General features: G+C 37.6%; 2 protein-coding genes across 2 annotated transcripts in view; one reads left to right on the top strand and one right to left on the bottom strand.

Annotated features, from left to right (window-relative positions):
- Positions 1-1,693, top strand: part of LOC114660391 (myozenin-2) — a 46,193-nt gene extending 44,500 nt beyond the window's left edge. The window contains exon 5 of the mRNA XM_051934230.1: positions 1,418-1,693. Coding sequence (XP_051790190.1) covers positions 1,418-1,601 — 184 coding nt within the window. The 3' untranslated portion in view covers positions 1,602-1,693. The remainder of the gene's footprint in view (positions 1-1,417) is intronic.
- A 1,604-nt stretch (positions 1,694-3,297) lies between these two features.
- Positions 3,298-24,729, bottom strand: part of rbm22 (RNA binding motif protein 22) — a 37,112-nt gene continuing 15,680 nt past the window's right edge. The window contains exons 4-11 of the mRNA XM_028813062.2: positions 21,481-21,613; positions 18,675-18,775; positions 18,138-18,310; positions 14,895-15,095; positions 14,147-14,311; positions 5,027-5,115; positions 3,642-3,773; positions 3,298-3,533 (exon numbers count right to left, since the gene is read on the bottom strand). Of these exons, the coding sequence (XP_028668895.1) occupies positions 3,397-3,533; positions 3,642-3,773; positions 5,027-5,115; positions 14,147-14,311; positions 14,895-15,095; positions 18,138-18,310; positions 18,675-18,775; positions 21,481-21,613 (1,131 nt within the window). The 3' untranslated portion in view covers positions 3,298-3,396. The remainder of the gene's footprint in view (positions 3,534-3,641; positions 3,774-5,026; positions 5,116-14,146; positions 14,312-14,894; positions 15,096-18,137; positions 18,311-18,674; positions 18,776-21,480; positions 21,614-24,729) is intronic.

The following is a 24,729-nucleotide window of genomic DNA, read 5'->3' as shown; positions in this document are numbered from 1 at the left end:
CATTCCTCCTAACGGTGATGTCCCAAATCGGAAAACAATTCTTCAGTGGGTGCTTAATTTAGACAGATGGGTACAACATTGAACAGAAAATCTCCAGGCCGTCCTTGGACTGTATGAACTCCTGAAAACATCCAAGCCGTAAAGGTATTGATTTTGCAGTCTCCTAGAAGTTCACCGCACACACATGCTGCCTTCGGCATTTGCAACACATTTTTGAGGAGGAATTTGCATGAGGACCTTAATTTCTATCCATACAAAACAAAGTGGTGCAGGAACTCACTGAGAGAGCCGTAGAGTGGTACGTGCACATTCTGCAAACCGTTCATCGAGATGTCATTGTCATGTGCAGCGACGAGGCACATTTACATTTGAATGGTTGCGTAAATAAGCAAAACTTTCACTATTGGGCTGAAACCAACCCTCGTGAACTTCATCAGAGACCCCTGCACAGTGAGCATGTTACAATTTGGTGCACTGTTGCAGAATGTGGCATAGTAGGCCCTTACTTTTTTTGATGGGGAGACCAACTTTCACCATCACTTCAGATCGTTACATTGAAATGCTAGAGAGCTTTTTGGGGCCCAAACTGGAAGAAATGGACATGGTGGATGCCTGGAGTCAAAAGGATGGAGCAGCAGCTCATACGGCGTGGAGATCCATGCAGGTTTTGCGGGAGATGTTTCTGGGGAAGCTGATCTCCCTGTGCGGCGATGTCGGGTGGCCTTTACGCTCACCTAATCTCGCTCTGCATTTTCTTCTAGTGTGGCTCTCTCAAGTCAAAGGTAGACACACACGCCGACCTCGAAACCTTGAAGCCCTCAAGGAGGCTATTCGCCACGAAATTGCCACTAATCCCCTTGAAATGGACTAACGAGTCATGTGAGTGTTTAGAACTCGACTCAAAGGGCGCATCACTAATGATGGCCACCACCGTGAAGACATTTTTAAAATACAATGAAAAAAATTTTACCTTGTATACCCATTGTTATAACGAAATTTATTTTATCTTGTAGCATTTTTGTAAAATAAACATTTGAAACATGATACTTCTTTTTACTCACCCTTTGTGTATATATGTGTGTGTGTGTATACATATTAAAATATACAAGTTGGAGTAACCACTGTCAAGGTAAATCACATAGTAAACTAATTCATAGATGATGTCACACAGAATGATTCTGTGGTTTAAGACAGAAGAGTCACATATTCACATTCATGTTTTTCAACAGATTTTTTTTTTTTACAGCATACTGTATTTGAAATATCTCAACAAAATTGATCAATTTTAACAAATGTGTGCCAGATTTTAACAAAATCAGAGCAAAGTTATTTCATGTGGACAGACAGATGTAGGTATTGCAGTAGGTTTTTTTCATGTTATAAGCAAAGTTTTTAAAAACTTTCTTTTTTTTTTCAGGGTGCCAGTGCCATTTGGAGGAACAGGCGGAAGAGAGAGGACCTTCCCGTTACCAGGATTCGAGCTCTCCCAAGCACAGACGGAGCCCAGCTTAAGCTTGGAGCGCATGTTAAACAGACCCAATTTCAATCGCGCTCCGAAAGGCTGGGGTATGCGCTATTCTCCAGAGTCAGAGGAGCTGTAAGAACTTCTTTTCATGAAAGTAAATTATGACAAACATTAGATACCACATTGATGAGAGGAAATAAATCCTAAATAAAAATGCACCACTCTCCAGTGGGATTTTTAAGCTCTGACTGTATATATTTAAATTTAGAAAATATGCAAGTTAAGTGTAGGCCATACATCTCTTAACCAGTTACCGAATCTACTCAATCCAATATCAGGGTTTTGGTGGACTCTTAACACACTGGCCAAAAATCAGGGCACCGGTCCTTCAAAGAACTTATCACTCATATAGACTTAAAAGTAATCTAAGAAGCATGTCTTTGGGATGTCAGAGTAAAATCAAAACAGCCATGAGGAAAATGTGCAAAACCCAAAAAGGCAATGTAGGGCTGGGATTTGACTGGAGTTACATGGATATGTGAGGCAGTAGCACTTAAAACTACATTACCATACCATCCTTATAAAACTTAGAATTAAATCACTGAAAACAAATTTATCCTAAAGTCAAACATTTAGAATTGTTTCTATAATGGCATTTCTTACGGTGCATGCAAAATATACTTATCTGTCCAGCCACTGAACCATCCATTTTTAAATCTGCTTATCATGAACGGGGTTGCAGGGTAGCTGGAGCCTTCCCCAGTAAGAATTGGGTGCAAGACAGGAACAATGCCTGGACAGGACACCAGTCTCTCTCACACACACATCAGAGGGTAATATAGCATCACCAGCTCCCCTAATCTGCAAGCCTTTTAGACTGTAGGAAGAAACCTGCGCAAACACGGGGGAGAACATGCAAACTGCAAGCAGGGAGGACTTGAGACATGAACCTTGGACTCCTTACAACTACCACTGTGCCACTATGCCGCTAATACATTATTTAATATTTACTAAATAAGGCATATGTTAATCGTTTTCTTTATACACCACTTGAAATTTAAATCTTATGTTTTAACATGTCATCCAAACATTCACTGCATATCAAAAGAAAAAATAACAAAAAGAGTGGTGATTAATTCTTTAATTTCAAAAATAACCTTACCAAAACTTGTGCAACTATCTAGGGTAATAAAAAAAATACAACTCCGAGAGAGAGAGAGAGAGAAAAAGAGTAAAATTGCAGTGAATATCATTGCTTTATATTAACTGAACATCAGAACTTGTGCAGAATAATGAGTGGATTAATGACTGATCGACATATCACCATGCCAGCTCGGTACCTGATCAAACAGCCTGTTACGACTACATTAACATTCACCAATTCATAGTTGTAAATTACATTTAAATAAACTCACAGCTCATCAGTGTGAATACAGGCAGATGATGGAATACACATATCAAACTCAAATTTGCATGATATTCTGCATATGAAATCATTTACCATAATAAAATCATTAGCAAAATATTCTGTCATGCAAATGACACCTTGAGGACACACAAAATATATTAAAAAAGGGCAGAAACATGCCATTTTGTTAACATCTTTCACTAATTTTGAATAACCGAACATTTCTCATGAAATTAGTAGCTCAGGTTACTTTTCATATTATTTCTATCTCAATGTAAAACTGTTTGGTTTGGACTACCCCAAAGTAAAACCACATCATCTCATAGTAAACCAATTTCTTATGATTATTTCTCCCTGCTAGGGTAATTTAGCAACTGGCATAATATAATGACCATGGGCCTTATTCACAAAATATGAACACCAAGATTGTGGTTAACATTTATTAGAGAAAACAAATGAGTTGTAGCAGGCTAACTAAAATGACCAAGCACTTTTAATAAACAAAGACACAGCATGGACAGTATTAGGAGCTTCCAAGTCGGTTGGCATGGGCACCCATTCGTTGTGGATCCTGGGAAGGGTAATGGATAGGACCAGGAGCTCTCAGGAATGGAGGTGGAGGAGGTGGGCCCATTGTGTGAAACAGTGGAGGACCAAAACCTACAAAAAACATTAAAAGAAAAGCAGTACAATGGATCTGTGAATTCTGCAGCGTGGAGTCAAAGGAATCAAAACTCTGCATGTTAAATCGACATCCTGCTTACGTACCTGGGGGTGGGGGGGGTGCAATACCTGGGGGTGGCGGCAACGCAATGTTCATCACTGCTGGGGTGGTACTTGGAGGGAGGTTGAAGTAGTTTGCTGGAGCTTCCTCCTCCACTACAATAGGTGGTGGGAGTGCTGTGAGGGAACAAAATAAATATAAAAAAAATATATCACACCAGATCTAAACATACAGTGCATATCCTATAGAAAACACTCATAACCCCTTGAAAGAATTCACATTTTATTGTTGTGCAACACTGAATCAAAGTGAATTTCATTTGCTTATTGACAATTCAGCAAAGAGAGACTCCTAAATTAAAACATCTCTTCAAGTGGTCTAAACGAATTATCAATTATTTTTATTTTAATATTAACACACCAAAAACATCATTGGTGCAGTCAAACGGTTTTAGAGGTCACAGAATTAGCTCAACAGACATCACCTGTTTAGGGTTTCACCTGATGTTAGTCTAAATGCACCTGCATGAGGAAGGGCTAACTTGGATATATATCTTCTTGTCCGACTAGCAACAAGTCACTAAATCAATTTGTAACCTGATCTTAGAGAAAAGCCAAGCAAAATGACACCTTTTATTGGCTAACTTAAAAGATTACAATATGCAAGCTTTCGAGGCAACTCAGGCCCCTTTTTCAGGCAAGATGTAATCAGGCAATTTAAATGTAATTCAGGCAATGATTACATCTTGCCTGAAGAAGGGGCCTGAGTTGCCTCGAAAGCTTGCATATTGTAATCTTTTTAGTTAGCCAATAAAAGGTGTCATTTTGCTTGGCTTTTCTCTACATTCATAATGGCTAACACGGTACAACACCCTAGTACTACTGTAACCTGATCTTGTAACACTTGTCCCTCAGAATGATGTTTACTTAAGATTTGTTGACCTCTTTTGTAGGTCACTTTAAATTAATGTAAAGGTAATGATCAAGAGCAAAACAAAAGAACAAAAACACACCAGTGCAGTTCTGTTCTCACTTTCAACTTCAATGCCAAGTCTGATGTTCATCACTCAGAGACTCACAAGTGTTTTTCTTTTGCCCCAAACATACAGACAACAAAAATGAGATTTAATGTAGTCTAGTATAATCTGAGTATCCATTTCATTATATGTTTTTCACAGCCTGCACTATTATTACGAAGCACAAAACTTTTTTTATGGTCAGAAAATTAAAGTGTGGGTCAAACTTTTAGAATTTTCCTTTTGAATACACTGCAAAATAATATCACCTAAAGGGACATGGAGGCGGTACATTAATAATAATTTTGTCTAAATTCTTTACTATATCTCACTTCTGTCATCGACTGAGGTTTAATTACAGACTTCCCTATATCAGGCTGCTGATGTTGCATATTCATTCCACAAATGTGTTACCTCCTGGTAGACCTGGTACGGGTTCCAGCCTCATGCCTGTCTCAGTAATTCCATCCTTGTCTTTCTCTTTTCCTCTTGCTGCCTGCGATCTGTGGCACAGATGAGAAAAAGAACATGAATTCTAAGCTTAAACACTTTTTTTTCCAGACACTTTATGAATATTTATTTGTACAGGAAAGGAGAAATTACAACAGGGCAAGAGGGACACCCAGTTTCCTCAAACAAGCACAGAATATGGGAGAGGAATCAGCAGTACTTGATAATGAAATGTGGCAACTAAGGCTGCCACCTACTGGAATAAAACAAAAAAATATTAATTAAAAAAAAAGAAAGAAACCTGCCTGGAATAGAAAGAGGAAAGTCAATTAGAAATGCCACAAATCCTTGCTAAAGAAAAAATCCATTACAACCTAAGTATTTCAGTGCAGCAGGATATTTAAGTATCACCAGGTAATTATTCTCCTATTTTCCAAACATTTTTTATATAACGAACCGCAGTATAATGTACAAATACTCGAGCATGAAATCAGATAAAGCTAAGAAGACTCTGTATTCAGTCCATTCCATTGAAATAGTTAGAATTTTGAACAATTATTGTCAAACTTTTCTATGTGCGGTAATTAACATTAATTATTTGAGGATGAAATGTGAAATGCCTTTCTCATTCTGTCCAAAAAGTGAATTTGGAAATGCATTTAATTGCCAAAAGCAGGTTTTTGTTCAAATACTATTTTTTTAAATGAGAAGCCAACTATTGCTGTTGGATCACTTATTGCTCAAGCAATTTTTGGCTTCATTTTCATTGTTAAGATTATCCACCCTTGATTGGCTATTTTCATTGTTTAACAGCTGCATTCATGGTTTTTATGAACATTAAGATGCAAATGATAAAAAAACAGCAGTTCTTCATCTAACTTTCCATTTATAGCTGTGTATAGTCACAATAAAAATTTGGAAGGAACAAGGACTTTTGGGTGAAAATCTTGGAAATCTATGATATAAGAATTGACCCGACATGGCCAACAAGACATAAAATTTATACAACATCCATGTTTGACGAGAACTCTGTTCTTTTTAGGCAACTGGGTTGGAACAAAAACCTGCAAAAACAGACCCTTGCCCTAAAGGCATAAACATTTCATATTTTAATTTCTACTTTTACTCTGCATTTTTCTTTTGTTTTGTGGACAAAGTGATATTTTTTCTGCATATGTATTGGTATTTCATAGGGAAGATAATACAGGGTGAGTCAAAATTATGTTAACATTTGAATGGCAGAAACAATTTATTCACAAAACATACTTCATATGTGCAAGATGATTTACATGAATGTGGCACATAAATTGTATCTAAGTTTATACATAGCAGTACCATTAGTTTATGACTCGCCCTGTATATGCCACAAACAGTGCCTGATATCACGGCAGGAATTTTAGGTTGAAGGTCACTTTGTAAACCTTCTAAAGAGGACGATGTTTTTCAGAATGTAGCTGATCTACGATATCACTGGTCTGCACTAAAATCCTCCTGTGCAAAAGAATTGCTGTACTTCCCAGATTTAGTTAGGTGTGCCAAAAACACATTTCGAATTGGAGAACATCATAAGCAAAGAGCAGAGATGAAATCTTTACAATCCTCAACATGGTAACACCAAATCTGAGCTGTACTTTGACACCCTAAAACAGGACAGGTGAAGTACACCTCTGATAAAGTTCAATACCCACACAGTAAACCCAACAGTCTCAACTTTGTATTACGTATGTGATCACAAGTGACTGAATGGCACACAGCAGTGGCCCTATAATTTCATGCATTTGATGCCATGAAGCATACTGTAATAAACTTTCTCAAAGCCTACAAGGCAGGGGTATGCGACTATTTTTATGGGGGGGGCCACATGAGAAAACCAGCTTGTTGAGGAGGACCGGAACACATTCTGACAACTGTTACATTACAGTAAACATGTTATATTTCTTTTTTCACTATAATAAAATTAATATAGACTACATTTTACAGAACTTGTTTGAGCTATTGAACCACGGAAGATAGATAAACTATAGAATGCTTTCTAAAACAATCTTCAATTCCTGTTTGTGTAAAACAAAAACAGAAATACATTATACTGCATTAATCAGTGATAAAATATTTTACTCTCTCTGTACCTTGAACAACTTAGTGGGAAGAATGAAGTCTTTGATGAGCTTTAATTAGTGCCAGGTCAGGTGTTATTCCTGATGCTGCTATTCGCAGTACGGAAGATAGATGGTCATCACTGAGAGAAGACCTGTACCCGGATTTGTTAAATTTCATTACTGAGAATATCTGTTCACATATGTGTGTTGACCCAAAGAGGACAAGCATTCTCTGAGCTAGTCTTCTCATTTGTGGGAAATTCTCCTTTTTGAGCGAACTGCAGAATGTCAGTAATGGAACTGCCTTGGAAGTGTTGTGCCAGCAATGCATCAAACTGCAAGTCTATAAGTTCAAGTTGTACCTCACTGGGGCACTGTCCATGCGTAAAAAGAGAGGAGAGATGGTGAACATTTCAGTTTCCACTGCTTTCAAGTCTTCAAACCGTCTGGAAAACTCACCACGAAGTGCCTGGAACATGGCTACATCTGTTAAGCTGATCGGCAGATAGATTCCTCCCTCTGGGTGTGGGAAAGTGCGTCAGAGTGTTCCTCACAACTTGTTGAGACAGAAGCAGCAGCTACCTTATGAAGGCCTTGACTAGTCTGTGCATATCATATGCAAAAAGACCTTTGCGTTGCAATTCTGTATTCAGTTCATTCAAAAGTGCAGTCACATCAACATCAAGTGCTAAAATCAGTGCTGTTTAGTTCGGAGATGGGCCTTCCTTATCCAGACTTGTTTAAGCACTTTGCCCAAGATGACCCACCTGAGAGCTGTGTGTTAGCCAAGACCAGTGTGATCAGTCTCAAGATCCTCCAACAGTGTAACAAACTGTTTTGTGATTTAATGCCCTAGCCCTGATCAAATTTACAGTATTTATTATAACCTCATGATTAATTTTCAGCACTGATCTTCAAAGCACTTCTTGGTGAATAATACAATGTAGAAATATAAGGGTTTTGGGGCTGGGTTAATCTCAGCCACTTTTTCCTGATTACATTAAAAGTCCCACATTTCTACCTGTCAAATTAGGAGAATCATCAGTTGTCACAACAACTAACTTTTCCCACTGCAGTCCTAACTTCTGCATGCATGTACTGATTCCGTAAATAAATCCTTTCCGCTTGTTGTCACTTTCATTAACTGCACAGAAGCCAGTTCCTCTGTCATTTCAAAGTCTTTTGTTATTCCTTTCACCAAAATCAGCAGCTGCACTGTGTCATGAACATCACAGCTCAAATCCAAAGCCAAGGAGTAGTCGACATTTTCCACTGTGCATTTCAGCTATAGCACCAGATTCTCCTCAATTCGCCTTGTAACCGTTTGCTGTCAGAAGGACAGTCGATGTTCAAACGTATCCTTCTCCTCTGGGTAGAGAATTGCCGCCGAGTCCATTAAGCACTCTTCAACAAATTCTCCATCAGAAAACTATTTGCTTCTTTTTATAATTTTGTGAACTTATAGCTGGTTTTTACTATTCCTTCCTTTGCTATATGAAGCTTTGTGAAAAGACTTTGCTGTTTTTGCAATTTAGCTAACAATTCCTCTGCAGTCCTCACCTTCTCCTCTTTATCCAGATAAATCTCTATTTTCTGGCATGCTTGGTGTCAAAGTGACAGCTCCAGTTGTAGTCTTTAAATGCAATGATGTGCTCTTTGTGTACCAAACAGATTGCTTTACTGCAGACCTCTGTGAAAAAATCTAATTGCAGGTGTTTACCAAAGCAACCTAAAGAGTTATGACATAGAGGCACCTTCTAGCCCCAAGCTCTTTTTGGCTGACTTCACTGCTGAGGTCTTCAACAGGGTCAATTCAGACAGTTTCGCAGTAAGGAGACCTAAGTTCGCATCCCAGTTCCTCCATGCATCAAATTTGCATGTTCACCCCGTGTCGGTGTGTGTTTCCTCCCACAGTCCAAAGACATGCACGTTAGGTGGATTGGTTCTATTAAACTGACCTTAGTGTGTGGTTGGTGTGTGTTCGCCCCATGATGGACGAGCAGCCTGTTCAGGGTTAGTTCCTGTCTTGCACCTTATGCAGCTTGGATGTGCTCCAGCACTCGACACAACCCTGTTCAGGACTAAGCAGGCTAGAAAATGACTAATTAATCCTTCTAAGGATTCAAGGCTCCTACAACTATCCACCCAGTGCTCGAACCATCTGAGCTAGCTCTCCACCAAATGGTGATCAGTTGACACCTCAGCACCTCTCCTTAATTAAGTGTCCAGAGCATATGGCCTCAGATCAGATGACAGGTCTACAAAGTTGAACGCTGACGTCTAGTCCAAGGTACACTTATCAGCAACCATATATTCAAAGATTGTCTTTACTATGGAAAATCTATGACTAGGACAGAAATCCAGTGCCACATTTTGATTCAGATCAGGCAGACAGCTTATCCCCAATCATGCCTCTCCATGTATCTCTGCCATTTACCACCCAGAAAGACTACATTTCCCAGCAGTCAGTTGATAGTACACTTTCAAAAGTAGCTAATCTATGGGAGCTGTGCTTGCCATCGTGTTCCAGACACCACATACTTATAAAACCCAGCTAAGTTCAGCCTGAAAAAAGCCACCGTGGCCCCACCCAGAAGGAGCCGCAAGTCAGGAAATACACTCAGGTATAGTACAGCTTGAGAATCAAAAATGTCTCCTGGGATACAGCAAGTAATTTCTTGGTGAAGAAAGTGCCAGAACTTGTGCAGGACAATACATACTGGCTAGGTATTTGCAGCCTCATGGGGAAAGACTCTGGGGACCTCATGTATAAACAGTGTATATGCCCGTTTCCATGTTCACATCATGATGTATAAAAACTAAACCTGGCATAAACCTGCGCACACACTCACGGCAGACTCAGACCAGGAGGATGCGTATTTCTGCTCAGTTTTGCAAACGTGCAGTCAAAGCAGTGCTACAGTTTCTGTGTGGTCTCCTTTTCTTTTTTAGATTCGCATCCATGATAGGGGCTTTATGAAATACACCAAAATTAATTGCAAAGCATTTCCAAATTTAAAGCACTTGATTGCAATCATTCCGTAACAATATAATGGTGCATGGAACAGCCGAACTAGTCCAACTACCATAGCTGCTTTAGCGTTTTAAAAGAATCGCAAAAGAATTAGAAGAGCGCACGCATTTACAGATGATGACAATGACTGGCTTCTAAGTCAATGTAGATTTCCAAGAGCTATCATCTTGGAGCTGTGTGCTGTTAGAATACCATGTATACCAAGTATTCTTGATGAAATTTGTATGAAGAGATGCATTAATGTGTATTGCATTTTACAGATCAATTATTAACAGTATTCATTATTTAAATGAAGTTAACAATTTAACATGTGGGGGCACGGTGGTGCTGCAGAAGTGCTGCTGCCTCTCAGTAAAGGGGTCTCATCCAGTCCCTGCCTGCAGTTTGTATGTTTTCCTAGTGGGTTTCCTCCAAGTGCTTTGGTTTCCTTCTAAAGGCATGCAGGTTAGGGGATTTGGTGCTAAACTGATGCTACTAGTGTATGTTTGTGTTTGTATTTACCTGATGAGCTGTATTCTGGGTGGTGATCACTACAAAAGAGAAAGCCTATTTAAGAAGCATATAGCGATTAATGACTGGCTTGGGGAACACTTAGAATATGAAGCATTCAACATGCTACTTTAGTTATGATGGGGTATGAGAAACTCTAGTAAATTAAACATCGATTTTAAGATGAAGTTTATGAAGTTTTACTTTAATGATAAAATAAACTGCAAGATAAAAGTGGAAATTTCAAGATTAAAGTAGACATTTCAACTTTAATCTTAACATAGACCTTTTTTTCCTTCTCTGTATCCCTTTTTCTTTCTTCTCTGTGGCCCCCATACGCTTCCATAATGTCACTCAGATGGTGGGCTTTTTATCAACTCGTCTTTTCACGGCGACTTTGTCTGACCACTACTTCTTTATTTCGGCACTGGGCAACTTTCAGAATCTGCACTTTTGAGTGTCTTTGCCATGCTGTGCTACTCCATCAGTTTCCTTTTGTTGCTTATACTACTACTTTAGCCACCAAATAGTAAGTTTTTCCTTGCCTCCATTTCACTAAGCAAGACCATGAACATTTGCTTACGCACAGCTTTATGCATACACACATTCCTAGTTTTGTACATAAGCCATTTTATAGGATGAATTCTACGCAGCGCATTATACATAGGGAATCCATTCCCTGGCTCACGGACATTTTTCATTCCCGGGAATGAAACTGCTGTAATTCCCGGGGAAATGGGAACGGCCAAGCTTGCATATATAGCGTGTAAATGTGTAAAAATCGATCAAGAAATAACAGAGTTATAGTTGAAAATAATTAAGGTGGCGCAATTGCTGCAGCTTGCACTTCATTAGACAACAGCTTTGAACAGCAACTTGAAATTGCAATGCATCAGTCTGTTGCATTCGCATTATCTGTACCAAGAAACTTGCCATCACAGAATGATGACAAGAAACTGGATGCATCAGTAAAAGCTGAAATGGCGATGTTTCAGAGCAAAGGCAAGTGCGGCCGTTGTTTAGAACAAGTGTATCAGTATCTGATGACTGTGCCGCCTACTTCAGTGGAGGCAGAGCGTGCTTTCTCAGCGGCTGGCGTACTCTGCACGAAGGTGCGCTATCGCCTGGATGACTGCACGCACGACATGTTGTGCTTTCTACGCTCTTATTACCGCAACTAAAGATACATGTACTTATATGACAGCATGAACTGCTTGTAGATAAGGTTAGTCTTTTACTTGTGTCAACATATTGCAGAAGTTTAATTAAAAATAAGTGTCGGTCGTTCTAAAACCGTTCATATGTGAGATGCCCGTGCACTGTGTCATCCCCGGGAGCCCAGGAATGACATGCAGGATTACCGAATTCCCGGGAATGGATAAACCTGTCCGGGAATGGATTCCCTAATTATACATGAGGCCCCAGGCAATTGTGGAGATACCGACAAGCCCCAAGCTCATGCCATAACAGTTTCCATTTGTTTAGTAAATGAAAGGGTTTCCTGAATGCAGCTTCGAGTTACAGAGAAGAAATTTTTGACTGTTTGCATTTATGTACCAAGCAGCTACTTAGAGTGCTGTCAATATCAGTTACTATAAGATCAATTGAAGGTCTACTCTGTAAAAGACTGTTTCTATAGCTCAGCAAAGTAGTCGATCATTTATCACTTCTTGGAAAGAGGAAGCTTTAAGCAAACAAAATCCTTTAACAAAGGTAGGCAAAAAGAACAGAAAGCTGGGATATGTAACCCAAAGTTAAATACACAATTTTTACCATTATTATACTGTACCTATATCTATTAAAAAGATGTGTTTAAAAACAATCACTTGGGGCTGTTCATAACTAAAAAAAACAAGTGAGTAGATAGACAATTGAGCAGTAACATACAGGAAAAGGCATGGGACCGGATGGAGTTAGAATACCTACAGCTTGTGCTGACTAACTTTGTAGTATCCTCTGCCACCTGTTCAGGCTGTCCCTAACACCCCAAAAAGTGCTGCTGCTGTGGAAAACATCCTGCACTGTACTAGTTCCAACAATCTAGGTGCATCTTCACCTAATTACTAGAGACCAGTGGACCTTAAATCCCACACCGTGAAGACTTTCAAGAGGCTGCTTTTGCACTATAAATTCTCTAGCGAAAGACCACTTGGATCCATTGCAGACAAAGCCTGCAGTGATAGATTCAATTATCTATCTGCTCCACGAGGCTAGACAAAGTTGGCAGCACTGTGAAGATTATGCGTTATGATTTTTCCAGTGTTTCAGTATCATCCAGCCATCCCTTTAAGTGGTAAGCTCAGGGATATGCAGGTGAATGAGCCTATGGTGTCCCAGATAATGGACTTTATGTCTGGCAGACTACAGTCTGTGTGACTCAAGGACTGTGCGAGCAACACTGGAGCATCACAAAGGACAGTCCTGTAACCTTTTCGGTCACCCTGCACACCTCAGACTATAAATATAACACAAGTTCATGTCTCTTGTAGAATTTTCAGATGATAATGCACTACTGGGGGGAGAAGAGAGACAACAGGATTCAGATGGATAATCTTGATAACCGTCCGCAACTCAACATCAGCAAAACCTAGGAACTGCTTATTGACTTTCAGCATACCAGTGAGCCTTTATATCTGGTCACTACTCATGGAGTGGATGTAGAGGTGGTGCACTGCTACAAGTACATGGGGGAATGCATCAATGAAAAGACAGACTGGTCTTATAACACAGAAGAACTATTTTAAATTAAAAACGGCAAAGCAGACCCTCTTTTTAATGATACTGAACTCCATTAATGTGGATAGTGCCATCCTTTGCATGTTATATAACTGTACAATAGCTAGTTCGATATTCTACACTGTGGTGTGCTAGGCCAGCAACAAAACTTCAATAGAAGCCCACAGAATCAACAAGCTGAAAAGGCAGGCACAGTTATGGAGACACACTCTCAACCCACCAGAGGAGAGAATGAAGAAAAACTGATGGCCATTACGAACAATGCTGCACACTCCTTCCGTGACATACTAGCACTGGGGACTTTTCTCAATAAATCTTTCAAGAGAAGTGGGTCAAGAAACGATACTGGTGTTCCTGAATGCCAATGGCAATATGCCTTTCAGACATCTCACTGCAACTGCTCTTTTTATTTTTAGCCAAGCCAAAGGTTTACTTGTATTTGTAATTACTGTGTGTATTTGACTGGAGGCTTTTGTTGTTAGTTATAATATTTCTTGAGATTCTATAAAAAGCTAAATTTCCTTCTTTGAACAAAAACAGTACTAACTAGCTAACTATCCATTTAAAATGCATTTGTTTCATTTTTACCAGACTTATTTATTTTCCATTCTTACAAATGCACCCATATGTAGCCTACAACTACAACATACCTGGCTAACCTGAATTCAAACCTGTGGGGTTCTCCACTGCCACCATAAAGAAGTAATGAAAATACTTGAGAAGACTTGCCTGCCCCATTTGACGGTAAGTCTGCGGCCATTGATGATCAGCTTGTTGAAGGACTTCTCAGCTGCAAGTTCAGCTGCATGCCTTGCTGCAAACTGAATAAAAGCACACTGTTGTCTCTGCACAATGGTGATGGTACGAATCTCTCCAAACTGATAGAAATGACTCCTGGAAAGAAAGAAAAAAAAACTTTCTAACAATAATTATATGTGCCTCCTATATAGTTGTGTAATCTTCTACATTACATTTGCCATGTTCTAATTCTGACAGAAAATATTTAAACCAAAATTAAACATATGCTATCTTCACATCTCATTTAAGAATAAAAAGGAACAGTTAAGCTTGACAGAAATAGTGATTTGATTTATATTGTAATATACTATATATCGATATTGACTGATATGAAAAAAATTATTGTGATTAAGATTTATTACCATATTGCCCAGCCCTATAAACACATAATTAAATAAGTATGTCTATAGGTTATACCAACAAATACTTCTTTAATATCAGTGATCAACTATAATTAGGAGTTTTGATTATGGATTGTTTGAAAGGCATGAACACATAGGAGGAAAAGAACTATACAAATTTGAAACTAGTGTAAGCCTCATAAATGGTTATGAATGAAACCTAAAGAATTTTGAAATTCATAATCTTAATAAAGTATAAATTATGCAGTAAACCGATTAATCATGTTTCAAGTTTGCAAAACAAATGACTAGTCATAAAAGAATTTAAATTGCTTTACCTCAGGTCCGTCTCAGTGATGGTGTCTCCAAGTCCACCAACATACAGGGTAGTAATGCTCTTGTCTTCAGGCGGGTCTAGTCTTGGCATAGTAGAGGCTCGCTTCAGAAGTTTGTCTGCAACAGGATCATTTATGCCATAATAACGGTCTTTAATATTTTGATCTGCTAGTGGGTCATCTGGATCTGTTGGCTTCTCATGTCTACAAAAGATAGATACAAATAATCAGCATCACCGCCTATCCAGAGAAAAAATAAATGAGTTCAGTATATGGCACATTCAGAACACTGTCTTTCATTTAGATGTTACAAGATTGTGCAATGTTTCTTTAGGAGACCATGCACCAAGCAAGTCAAAACACAAGACAGTCAAGATCATAAATTTGTCAAAGAAAATGAAACATGCATTAGGTTAATGACTATATGGGGCAATCTTCCTACTGTAGGTGCTGATAATGCCATCTCTGTGTATTTTGACACCTACATTGCTCATCAGAAACACATTTCTTAACTTTACAAATAAATTACATATTCCTTATTGCCAATCTAATACTTTCTTAACAAAAGAACCTGCAAACTCATCAACAGTACTCTGTCAGACCCTGTACACTACACTTTTTTTTTTTAAAAGCATTGCAGCAGCCTGTAAGGTAATAATGTTGTCACACCAAATATTAATTTGATTTATGTTCTTTCTGTTTACTGCATTTCACTGAAAGTGCACTGATTAATACAAAGTAATCCTGCCATTATTTTAAATAGCATTCCTGCACTTTTCCTATGTGCCTAAGACCTTCACATAGCACTATTTAGGCCTATAATTTTATATACTGTATATATACTACCAGTCAAAAGTTTGGACACACCCAGAAATGTTCATGTTTTAGACAGAAATTGATACATTTTTTCCCGTCAAAATATGACTAAATTGATTTAAAATTGCAGCCAAAACACTGCTGGTGTTGCTAATGCTGCTTGAAATTATACATTTTTAATTTATTACTCAAATATGACTGCAAAAATCAGGTTTCAGCCAAGCTAATGCAAGTACAAAGTTCCTCAGATAACTAATTAGCATTTGCATATGACTAACTAAGGATAAGCTAAGGGATTTGACAATTGGGACACTAAGCAAATGGCTGCTGAAAACGGGTCCTGAAGTCATAGGTCAGTCATTTCAAGTAGTAATAGCCATTATACACACTAGTAATCAATTTAATAATATCCTGATTAAAAAAAGGTGTCAATTACTACCAAAAACATGAACGTTTCTAGGTGTGACTAAACTCTTGACTGGTAGTATACACACACACAGAAAATGTGAATACAAAATACAGACAAGACAAAGTACACTCGTTTTTGAGATCAGCTACTTGCAAAGTAATGAAATACAAGGCAAGCACAAAGCAGCAAACCTAAGTGTAGCAAGACAAAATAAAGGCCCATACACACACTTTATTGGAACATGCTTACTGGCTTTCTGCAGTTACAATTTCTATTTCTGAAAAGTGATTTAAAGCCCTAGCACATTTCTGTGATGAATAACATTTAAAAACATATTAAAGAGATGTTCAATAAAAAGAAAGCTACATTTTAATTTGGAAGTTTCATAAACTGTGATCTCAAATAAGTAAAAATAATATTGCTAAGGTATTTTGAAGGTATTTTCTGTGTAAATGTTTAATTTGTAATTAAATATCAAGGCTTAATCCCAGGTTAGAGCTGAATTGTTTCAAGCTCAACTGCATTGTATATAATGTTATTTTCTTCAAATAAAATAAAAAATATATATATATCTATATATATGTAAGCTTAAATCAAACTCAAAATGCATTCTCAATTCAAAAATCTCAGTGCTGGCCAAGTTAATACTTACTTTGTGGTACATGTGTTTAATATTTTGAGAGGAATTCAAGTATAAATGTACAAATGCAAAGAATTTAGTCACAACGATTACATTGTTAGAATTACACATAAGGCAAAAATGTGTGTTAACGCTTTCAAAGACTACGCTTTACTTGTAGAAGCTTGCACTTAAATAATGCAGAACTTGTAATTATGTGGTGAATTGGTTACGACGTACTGTAATGCTAATCTGTAAGTCACAGCACATAAGAGCATCACTTCATTTCTTGACCTGGCATTCAAATATAGCACAGTTTCAGCTCTTATTCCCCTCATACAGTTTTTAACCCACACAGCTAAGTTCATGTGTAGTTGTGAACCCACACCAGTCAGCATTATCATATTTAATGTGGGAGCACATGTCAGTGTGGTGGTTGCTCTTTCCCACATGTAACAGTGATATAAATTGTTCTTCTCTAGCTCACCTGATCATATCACAATCCCTACTTGTGGTGGAACTGTGACCAGTGCTTTGTACTGCACAAAATGAGCCATTAAATAAATTAAATCCTCTGACCTTTTCCAGTCACTTTCAGTAATTTCAAATATTTTAAACAATTTTACTATAAGGTAAAAATTAACACACTGTATGCTTTTTAATGTTGTTTTATTTTCATGAGGACTGTATACTGACTTGGAAAAATAAGAACAATACTAAAAGCACAACAATCAACTCAAAATGTGTACAGTGGGTAAAAAAACAGAAAATATGTTAACACCAAGTTTTCATTTTAAGTCATATTTTGTCGAAGAAGGCAATAAACACCTGTTTATATCACTGACTTGAATTTCATTTTGCTAATTTTTCAACTATACACAAGGACATCTTTATTAGAAGCAATGCTAGGAGACCAAAAACCATTAGCAGTTTATCTATTGTCATTTCTATACATTAAAGGGATCATCTTCTAATCTCTTTTACAACCTGCTTTTTCCTGGTGCAGACAAACTTGTACTTTATACGGCAACATCTGCAAACTCATAGTGCAACTGGAAACTGTCAATACTCAAACAGTAAGACCAAAAAAGAGGTGCATGGTGTACACAAGTATGGAAAATATGTAATTCTGCAAGGTGCCCTTGGTTTAGTTCTGCAATCAGAGATTACTGGATGCTGCTGAAAATCATTGAGTAGAATTTTCTATTTCAGACTCCTCGATTTGCTACCCTTTATTAGCAATTAAATGCACTGTGAGCAACATCACTGCTTTTAATATGCTCGTCGAAAATCACTGATGTTCAAAAAGTGCTCATTGCAGATGAATAAAACCTGTGGTTATTAAAATATCCAAAAATGTTCACGTCTATAGCTCTCTCTCAATACTTAAGAAGCCACTCACCTATAAGGACACTCCTCCCCTCTTTTACATTCTCCTTTAACCCAGAAAGAGCAAATATGCGGACGATTCCTTTTGTAGTAAGGGGTGGTTCTTGCCAGCTTGAGCAGCATATCACTGGAGCTTTGTGCTTTTCCTAATGCCCCAACAGGCCTAGTTCCATCAGAATTCTGAATCTGCAGGACACATAAAACAAGGACCTAAACAAGGAGTCGCCTTTGCATATGATGAAAATGCAAACAAGAAAAGTTAAGATCTGACAAAAAACATATTGTAACATTTGTAATTAAATTTCACATTAAAAGTAAACTATGAGGAGATATACTAGATACAGTTAGGTCCATAAATATTTGGACAGAGACAACTTTTCTAATTTTGGTTCTGTACATTACCACAATGAATTTTAAATGAAGCAACTCAGATGCAGTTGAAGTGCAGACTTTCAGCTTTAATTCAGTGGGTTGAACAAAACGATTGCACAAAAATGTGAGGCAACTAAAGCATTTTTTAACACAATTGACTAAAATCCTGAAATCATACCTCCCTTTCCATATTCTGAGTATAATATTCCTTATTGACATCTGATCTTGGCATTTCATCTTTGACTGACATACCAGTGTCCCGAACCTGTATTGGCAATCCTGAGGGGTGAAAAACAGGAGCAGTCATTTTAACAAAATTTTATATTTTGGAGCAGGGGGCTGAAAAAGTACAAAAAAAGCTTAATTTTTGTAATAAGTAATGAAAAAAGAATACTTTTAATTTTGCAAAGTAATAGGTTTATAGGGTTATTACTGTCATTTTACACAGTAACTGTTTAACCTAAACACTTTCAAAGTATGGTAACAATCAACTTCATACTCTAGCTGTATGTTTAAGGGGTATTTCCAGCATCTGCTACATAAGATCAATATTCATACAGAGCACTAATCTACACTTTTTTTTTACACAAATAATCTGCTTCTAATGTGATCTTAAAGGAAATCTGACAAAGCTATGCTCATGTACTATAAAACATTTAAATTCCATTTTAAATCATATGTAGTATTACATGGTCAAAGGATTATCAAAAAAATGTTTTCTGAACTGTTGATTTTCATGCAGATGAAGAGCAGCAACATACAGATGTCAGAATGATTAATGTCATGCTAATTTATATATTAATGAAAAACATGTTTAGTAAATAAAAGTCTTGGCTGTACTTATAACCACAGTGCTTTTCTTAGCATGTCTTTCTGAAATTCTGGAACCACATACACAATGGGCAAAACTTCCCATCTATCGAAATTCTGAAACTACCCAACAAAGGACAAAAGGGAACCAAAGTCTACAGCGACACTCCTGTAAACACTGAAGGAACAAAATCTGGAACTGATACAAGTCTATCAAAAGGAAACTGCACACAAGCACATATACTAAAATTAAGCTGAAATTTAGAGTTGTAAATCACCCCAAAGTCTTTGGAATGTAAGTGAACAATCTCCCATTTCGAAACAAACAAATTAAGATCAAGATGTGTTCTAAAGGATTGTAACAGCTTTTTAAAAATACAGTAAAGTACTAGATATAGTGCAGCTTACAAAAAGTCATTTATAAGTTATAAACATTAGAGAAAATGATTTTGTAGGTCATAAACTGATTAGTGAAGATGTACATTGATCTTGATTTGTTGAAGATTGTTTTTTTTTTTTTAATTTTCAAATCACACCATTCTGTAGGTCAAGCCTTACCCGTATAAAGAAGATGCATTTATTTTGAAAGGCATTTCCAAACATTAATTAAAAGTGTTTAAACTGCCAGCTGTCAGGAGGAATTCTAACTAACCTTGGTAGTACTAATAAATACAGTATTAGAATAGCATCTGTTTTAGTACGTTCTGATGTCAAGCACCCACTTTTTGCAAGGAACAGCATTTTATGATGAAAAACTAAAATATATAAAGGACAGTAGATAAATAAAAAAAGAATCATGCTAGAAATACATGGGAAAGTTATAAAAATCCATGGCTGAAAGTGAAAAGTCAAAAAAGTACAAAAAGATTGTATCATATGGACATTTCACAGAGATATAACAGCAGAAGTTTTTAATTGCATTTTGACTGCCCCCACAAATTATAATCCTATGAGTATTTACTTATTTTCCAGTTTGGGAAATCTGAGCCACAATATACATCCAAGTAGAGAAGCAACATTAGTTTTTAAATTTTCAGAAAAAAAAGTTAAAAACCTAAGCATAAAAGACTATATACGGTTTAACTTTTTTCAACTTATTTATAAATTAAAAGCAGTAACATTTTTTTACTGATGTCTGTTTTAAATATACATAAGCAATAATGTTTAAAATGAGTTTTAAAAAGATCTTGGTCCTTTTATGCAGCATTCTTATGACTCAAGATATTTTGAAATTCTGACATGTCCTACACAGAAAACACTAATATGTATTTCATTAACATATTAAATGACTGAAAATAAGTTGTATTCAAGTCTGCTTATTAAGCATTCACTTTATGCTTTGTGTACCCAGATCAGTAACACTAAAATAATACTAAAATGAATGCAATGAAAACAAAGGTTCCGCAAGCAATAATGTATTTAAAGGAATACTCCTTAAAAAAATTAATACAACTCTTCCTATGCATTTTGTAACAACAACCAAGAAAAATTTTTAGTTTCACATTTTCACAGAGAACACAGATAAAATGGTTAAATGATATAATGCAAGACCAATGCAATGCCAAATGATGTGAAAAACGTACTAAACAGAAAAAAAAAGAATCTCATTTTACATAATCCACGTCAGTTATCCAGTCAATTGCTTATAACATTAAACGTTTTTTTAAAATGAAGAGAGAACTTTTAGCAAATAAACGAGGGGGAGAGGCAGATCCTAAATTCAAAAACTTACTGCCACATGACTTGAATTTCCAGTTTATTATGTGTGTGAATTTTTCCAAAGTACTTAACAATATTTTAGCAAAAATTGCACGTGTTTTGAACAACTGGATAACTGATGTGTGGATTGTGTGACATGAGCAATGTGAGTTTTTTTTTTCTTCCTTGGACATTTGTAATATCATTTGCCATCATACAGCTTTGGTCACCATTGGCTTGTATTCTAATCAAACTTTTCTTTTACCTTTGTTCTCCATGAAAACACGAGATTACAATTTTTTTCAGACATCAGTGCTAAACACTTAGGATAGGTAACATAAAAAATTTGTTTGGAGTATTCCTTTAAAGTATGACGAAATTTCCAAAAGCTCATGCAGAGATATATGGCAAAGAAATCAGTTCTTATAAACATATTTTGCATAGAAGCATTAACCTATTTAAATCTCAAAACTTACCATATTCCAGGTCCAAAAGACATGTCTGGCATACATTCTTCAGCTTACTGCATGTCTGACATACTTCTGTCTTCTTAAAGCGCATCCTTACACCAGGGCACCAACGAAAGACTGTAAAAGGTCTGGCACAAATCTGCCAACACAAGGATGCAAATGTCACCCTGAAACTGCAATTGTACTTTCAATACTTGACTGCACTTCTACTTCTGCTATTCCAAGTGGAATTATTTTATGATAAAGAGAGCTGCAGTAAGATTATACTACAATGAGTAAATTATTTTCATGAAACACAAATAATTAACAGACAGCTTTGAAAAGTAAAGCAGTATTCATGTCAGCAACTGGTTTCTAAAAAGAAAAGACAAAACAAGATCAACTGACTTAGCCATCCCATAAAATATGTTTAAATTGTCAAATATATTTAAAAAAAAACTGCCATGAAAGCATTTTTCATACTTTTGCATACTGTAAACAAAATACTTTTACAACTAATAATGAATAAGCTGCATTACCTTTCACATTACAATTGTGTCATTTATACTTAGCAGAAGGCATTTACAGTTAGGGCAGGTTGGGCAGCATGCACTGGTACAGCGAGTTGGTCCACCCACCACACAACGAAACAGCTCAGTATCCTGGTTGGCACCATAGGCAGGCATTTGGTCCTGTCCCACCCTCCAAAAATGACCATCTATTTGCCGCAGCCACGTGTTACATGGGCGTCCGCCTGTGAACCAGATCATGGCCATAGTGCCATAACTGACACTCTATTACAATGCAGGTAATGTGCCTCATTCAGGACTCCGTTAGCAACCACTCAATCAACACAAAGTCAAACCGGCGGTACCCAAGGACTCTCCAATGAAACACAGTACCGAAGGAGTCCAGTCTTCATTTCAGGTCACTGGATAGCATTCATGTCTCACAACAATATAGCAAAACAGGAATCACTAGGTCTCTAAAGACTTGGACTTTCATCCTTTTGCATAGATATCAGTAGTGCCACATACCCCTTTCCAGCGACCCCATGAGCTAAACCCATGCTCTCCCAATCAGTCTACTGACTTCATGGGAATAGTCACCAGAGACATGAATGTCGTTGTCGAGGTCTCCTCAGACAGACACGCTGCTAAAGGCTGTGCCCAAGAGGTCATTAAAGGCCTGGATCTTGGTTTTTATCCAGGATACTTGCAAGCCCAGACACTCAGATTCCTCACTCAGTCTTTCGAGAGCCCCAATCAGAGCCTCCATTGACTCCGTGAAGATCACAGCATCGTCAGCAAAGTCAAGATCAGCGAGTCTTTCTTCATCAACAGATGCCCCACAGCCGCTGGACTGCCTAATATCCAGTTCATGCAAGCATTCAACAGAGAGTAATAGCAAAAACACACCCGACAGACCCCAGAATCAACTGGGAAAAAATGCAATCATTCTGCCTCCACTCCACACAGCACTCATAGTACCAGTGTACAGGCCGGCCAGGATATCCCGCAATTTTGAGGGGAACCCGCGAAGTCTCAGAATGCCCCACAGGGCCGCTTGACCAACTGAGTCAAAAGCTTTACAAAAATTGACAAAGGATGCAAAGAAACTCTGCCGATATTCGCATTTGCACTCTATGAGAACCCTCAGTGCCAGGATGCGGTCGATGGTAGACTTCTTAGGAGTAAAACCACACTGCTACGGATGCTGATAGGTGAGCAAGTGATCACGGATCCGATTGATGGTGACCCTAGCAAGGACCTTACCCAGCACCGAAAGCAGTGTTATCCCCTTGTAGTTGCTGCAATCCAGGTGATCACCGTTCCTTTTCCAGATAGGGATGACAATTCCCATTTTCCAGTCAGTTAGGATGACACCCATCTCCCAAATGGAAGCAAAGATTGCTTGCAATGCCAAGGGGACAGCCTTACCACCAGCCTGGAGAAGTTCACCCCAGATACCACAGATCCTTGCTGCCTTCTCTACCCTCAGCTGATTCACCACTTGTGCAATCTCATTGGGATTGGGTGGTTCACAGCTAATTTGTAGATCAGCCTCAAGAACCGTGGACCCAGAGATATCCAACGTCCTAGCTGAAGGATCAACTTTAAAAAGCTGCTCAAAGTAGTCAGCCGATGGAACATTCTTTACGGATGACAATGCAGTTATGACCCGCTGGACTGGGAGGCATTTACAGCTTGAGAATATAAAATTCAAATAAATATTATTAAACTACTCTCAACATTATTTCACAGACATAATGTACATTCAACTTTATTTACATATTGCTATGCAGCACATATAAAGAGGGTACACAGACTTTGAAATGGCCATATTTCTAGCCTAACAGCTTGAAACTAAAAACACACACAAATCACATTAACTATATTTATGAATTACTACCCAAGTATAACCATACGCCCAAAAATTCTGAAATGATCTATAAATGAAGAGTACAAAGATTCTTTCAAAAAAGACCACTCTCTTAATACAATATAAATGCACTCTTTTAAAACCAACTGTTATTGACACATGCCAGGCTTGATGACAATGTGGTTGACTGTGACTGATTATTTCAAAATAACCTCTCTTCCTGAAAGGCTTACAGATGACATCACAAGACCCTCCAGATAAAGATGTGGAAAGGCAAACTTTAGAAATGTAAATTTAAATATCCCCAGGAAAACAATCAACACCATTAAGAAACTGAAGACATATGGCACCATAACTAGTCGAGACCAGACAAAGAAAAAACGGCCACCAAGAAATTAATGGAAACTTTAAAAGACCAACAGGCATCTCAGATATTCCAAGATCTTATAACTATATGCAGTATGAGAGAGAGCCAAAACGGAAGTGGCTGCTCAAAAAAAGCCAATATTGTGCAGCATTCAACATAAGGAAAAAACTGCAGCCATGTGAGAAAATGAAGATCGAACTCGATGGTGTAAATATAATTTATTATCTGGAAAAGTCCCAGCAGATTACACTCCAAAAAGTGTTAATACTGTATATCTGTGCATGTATATACATGTAATATGGACAGTTTTTTTTTTTCCTTCAAAATCAACCCGGACTCTTGTCTGGAAAGACTGAAAACGGATATGAGGGAAAAAAGGAAACAAACTGAGGAAAACCTTTAAACATTAAGAAGGATGTCGTCAACACAAAAGTTCCAAAATCACACACCAGTGAAGAGATACATGCCCCGAGTGGACATAACCTAAATCTATGGGAAATTGTACAGAACAGCAGAGACTCAACAGT

The sequence above is a fragment of the Erpetoichthys calabaricus genome, chromosome 11 (genome assembly GCF_900747795.2).
Source record: "Erpetoichthys calabaricus chromosome 11, fErpCal1.3, whole genome shotgun sequence".
Taxonomy (NCBI): Eukaryota; Metazoa; Chordata; class Cladistia; order Polypteriformes; family Polypteridae; genus Erpetoichthys; species Erpetoichthys calabaricus.
Note: the sequence above shows the minus strand (reverse complement) of the source record. Positions and strands in the feature narration are given on the sequence as shown.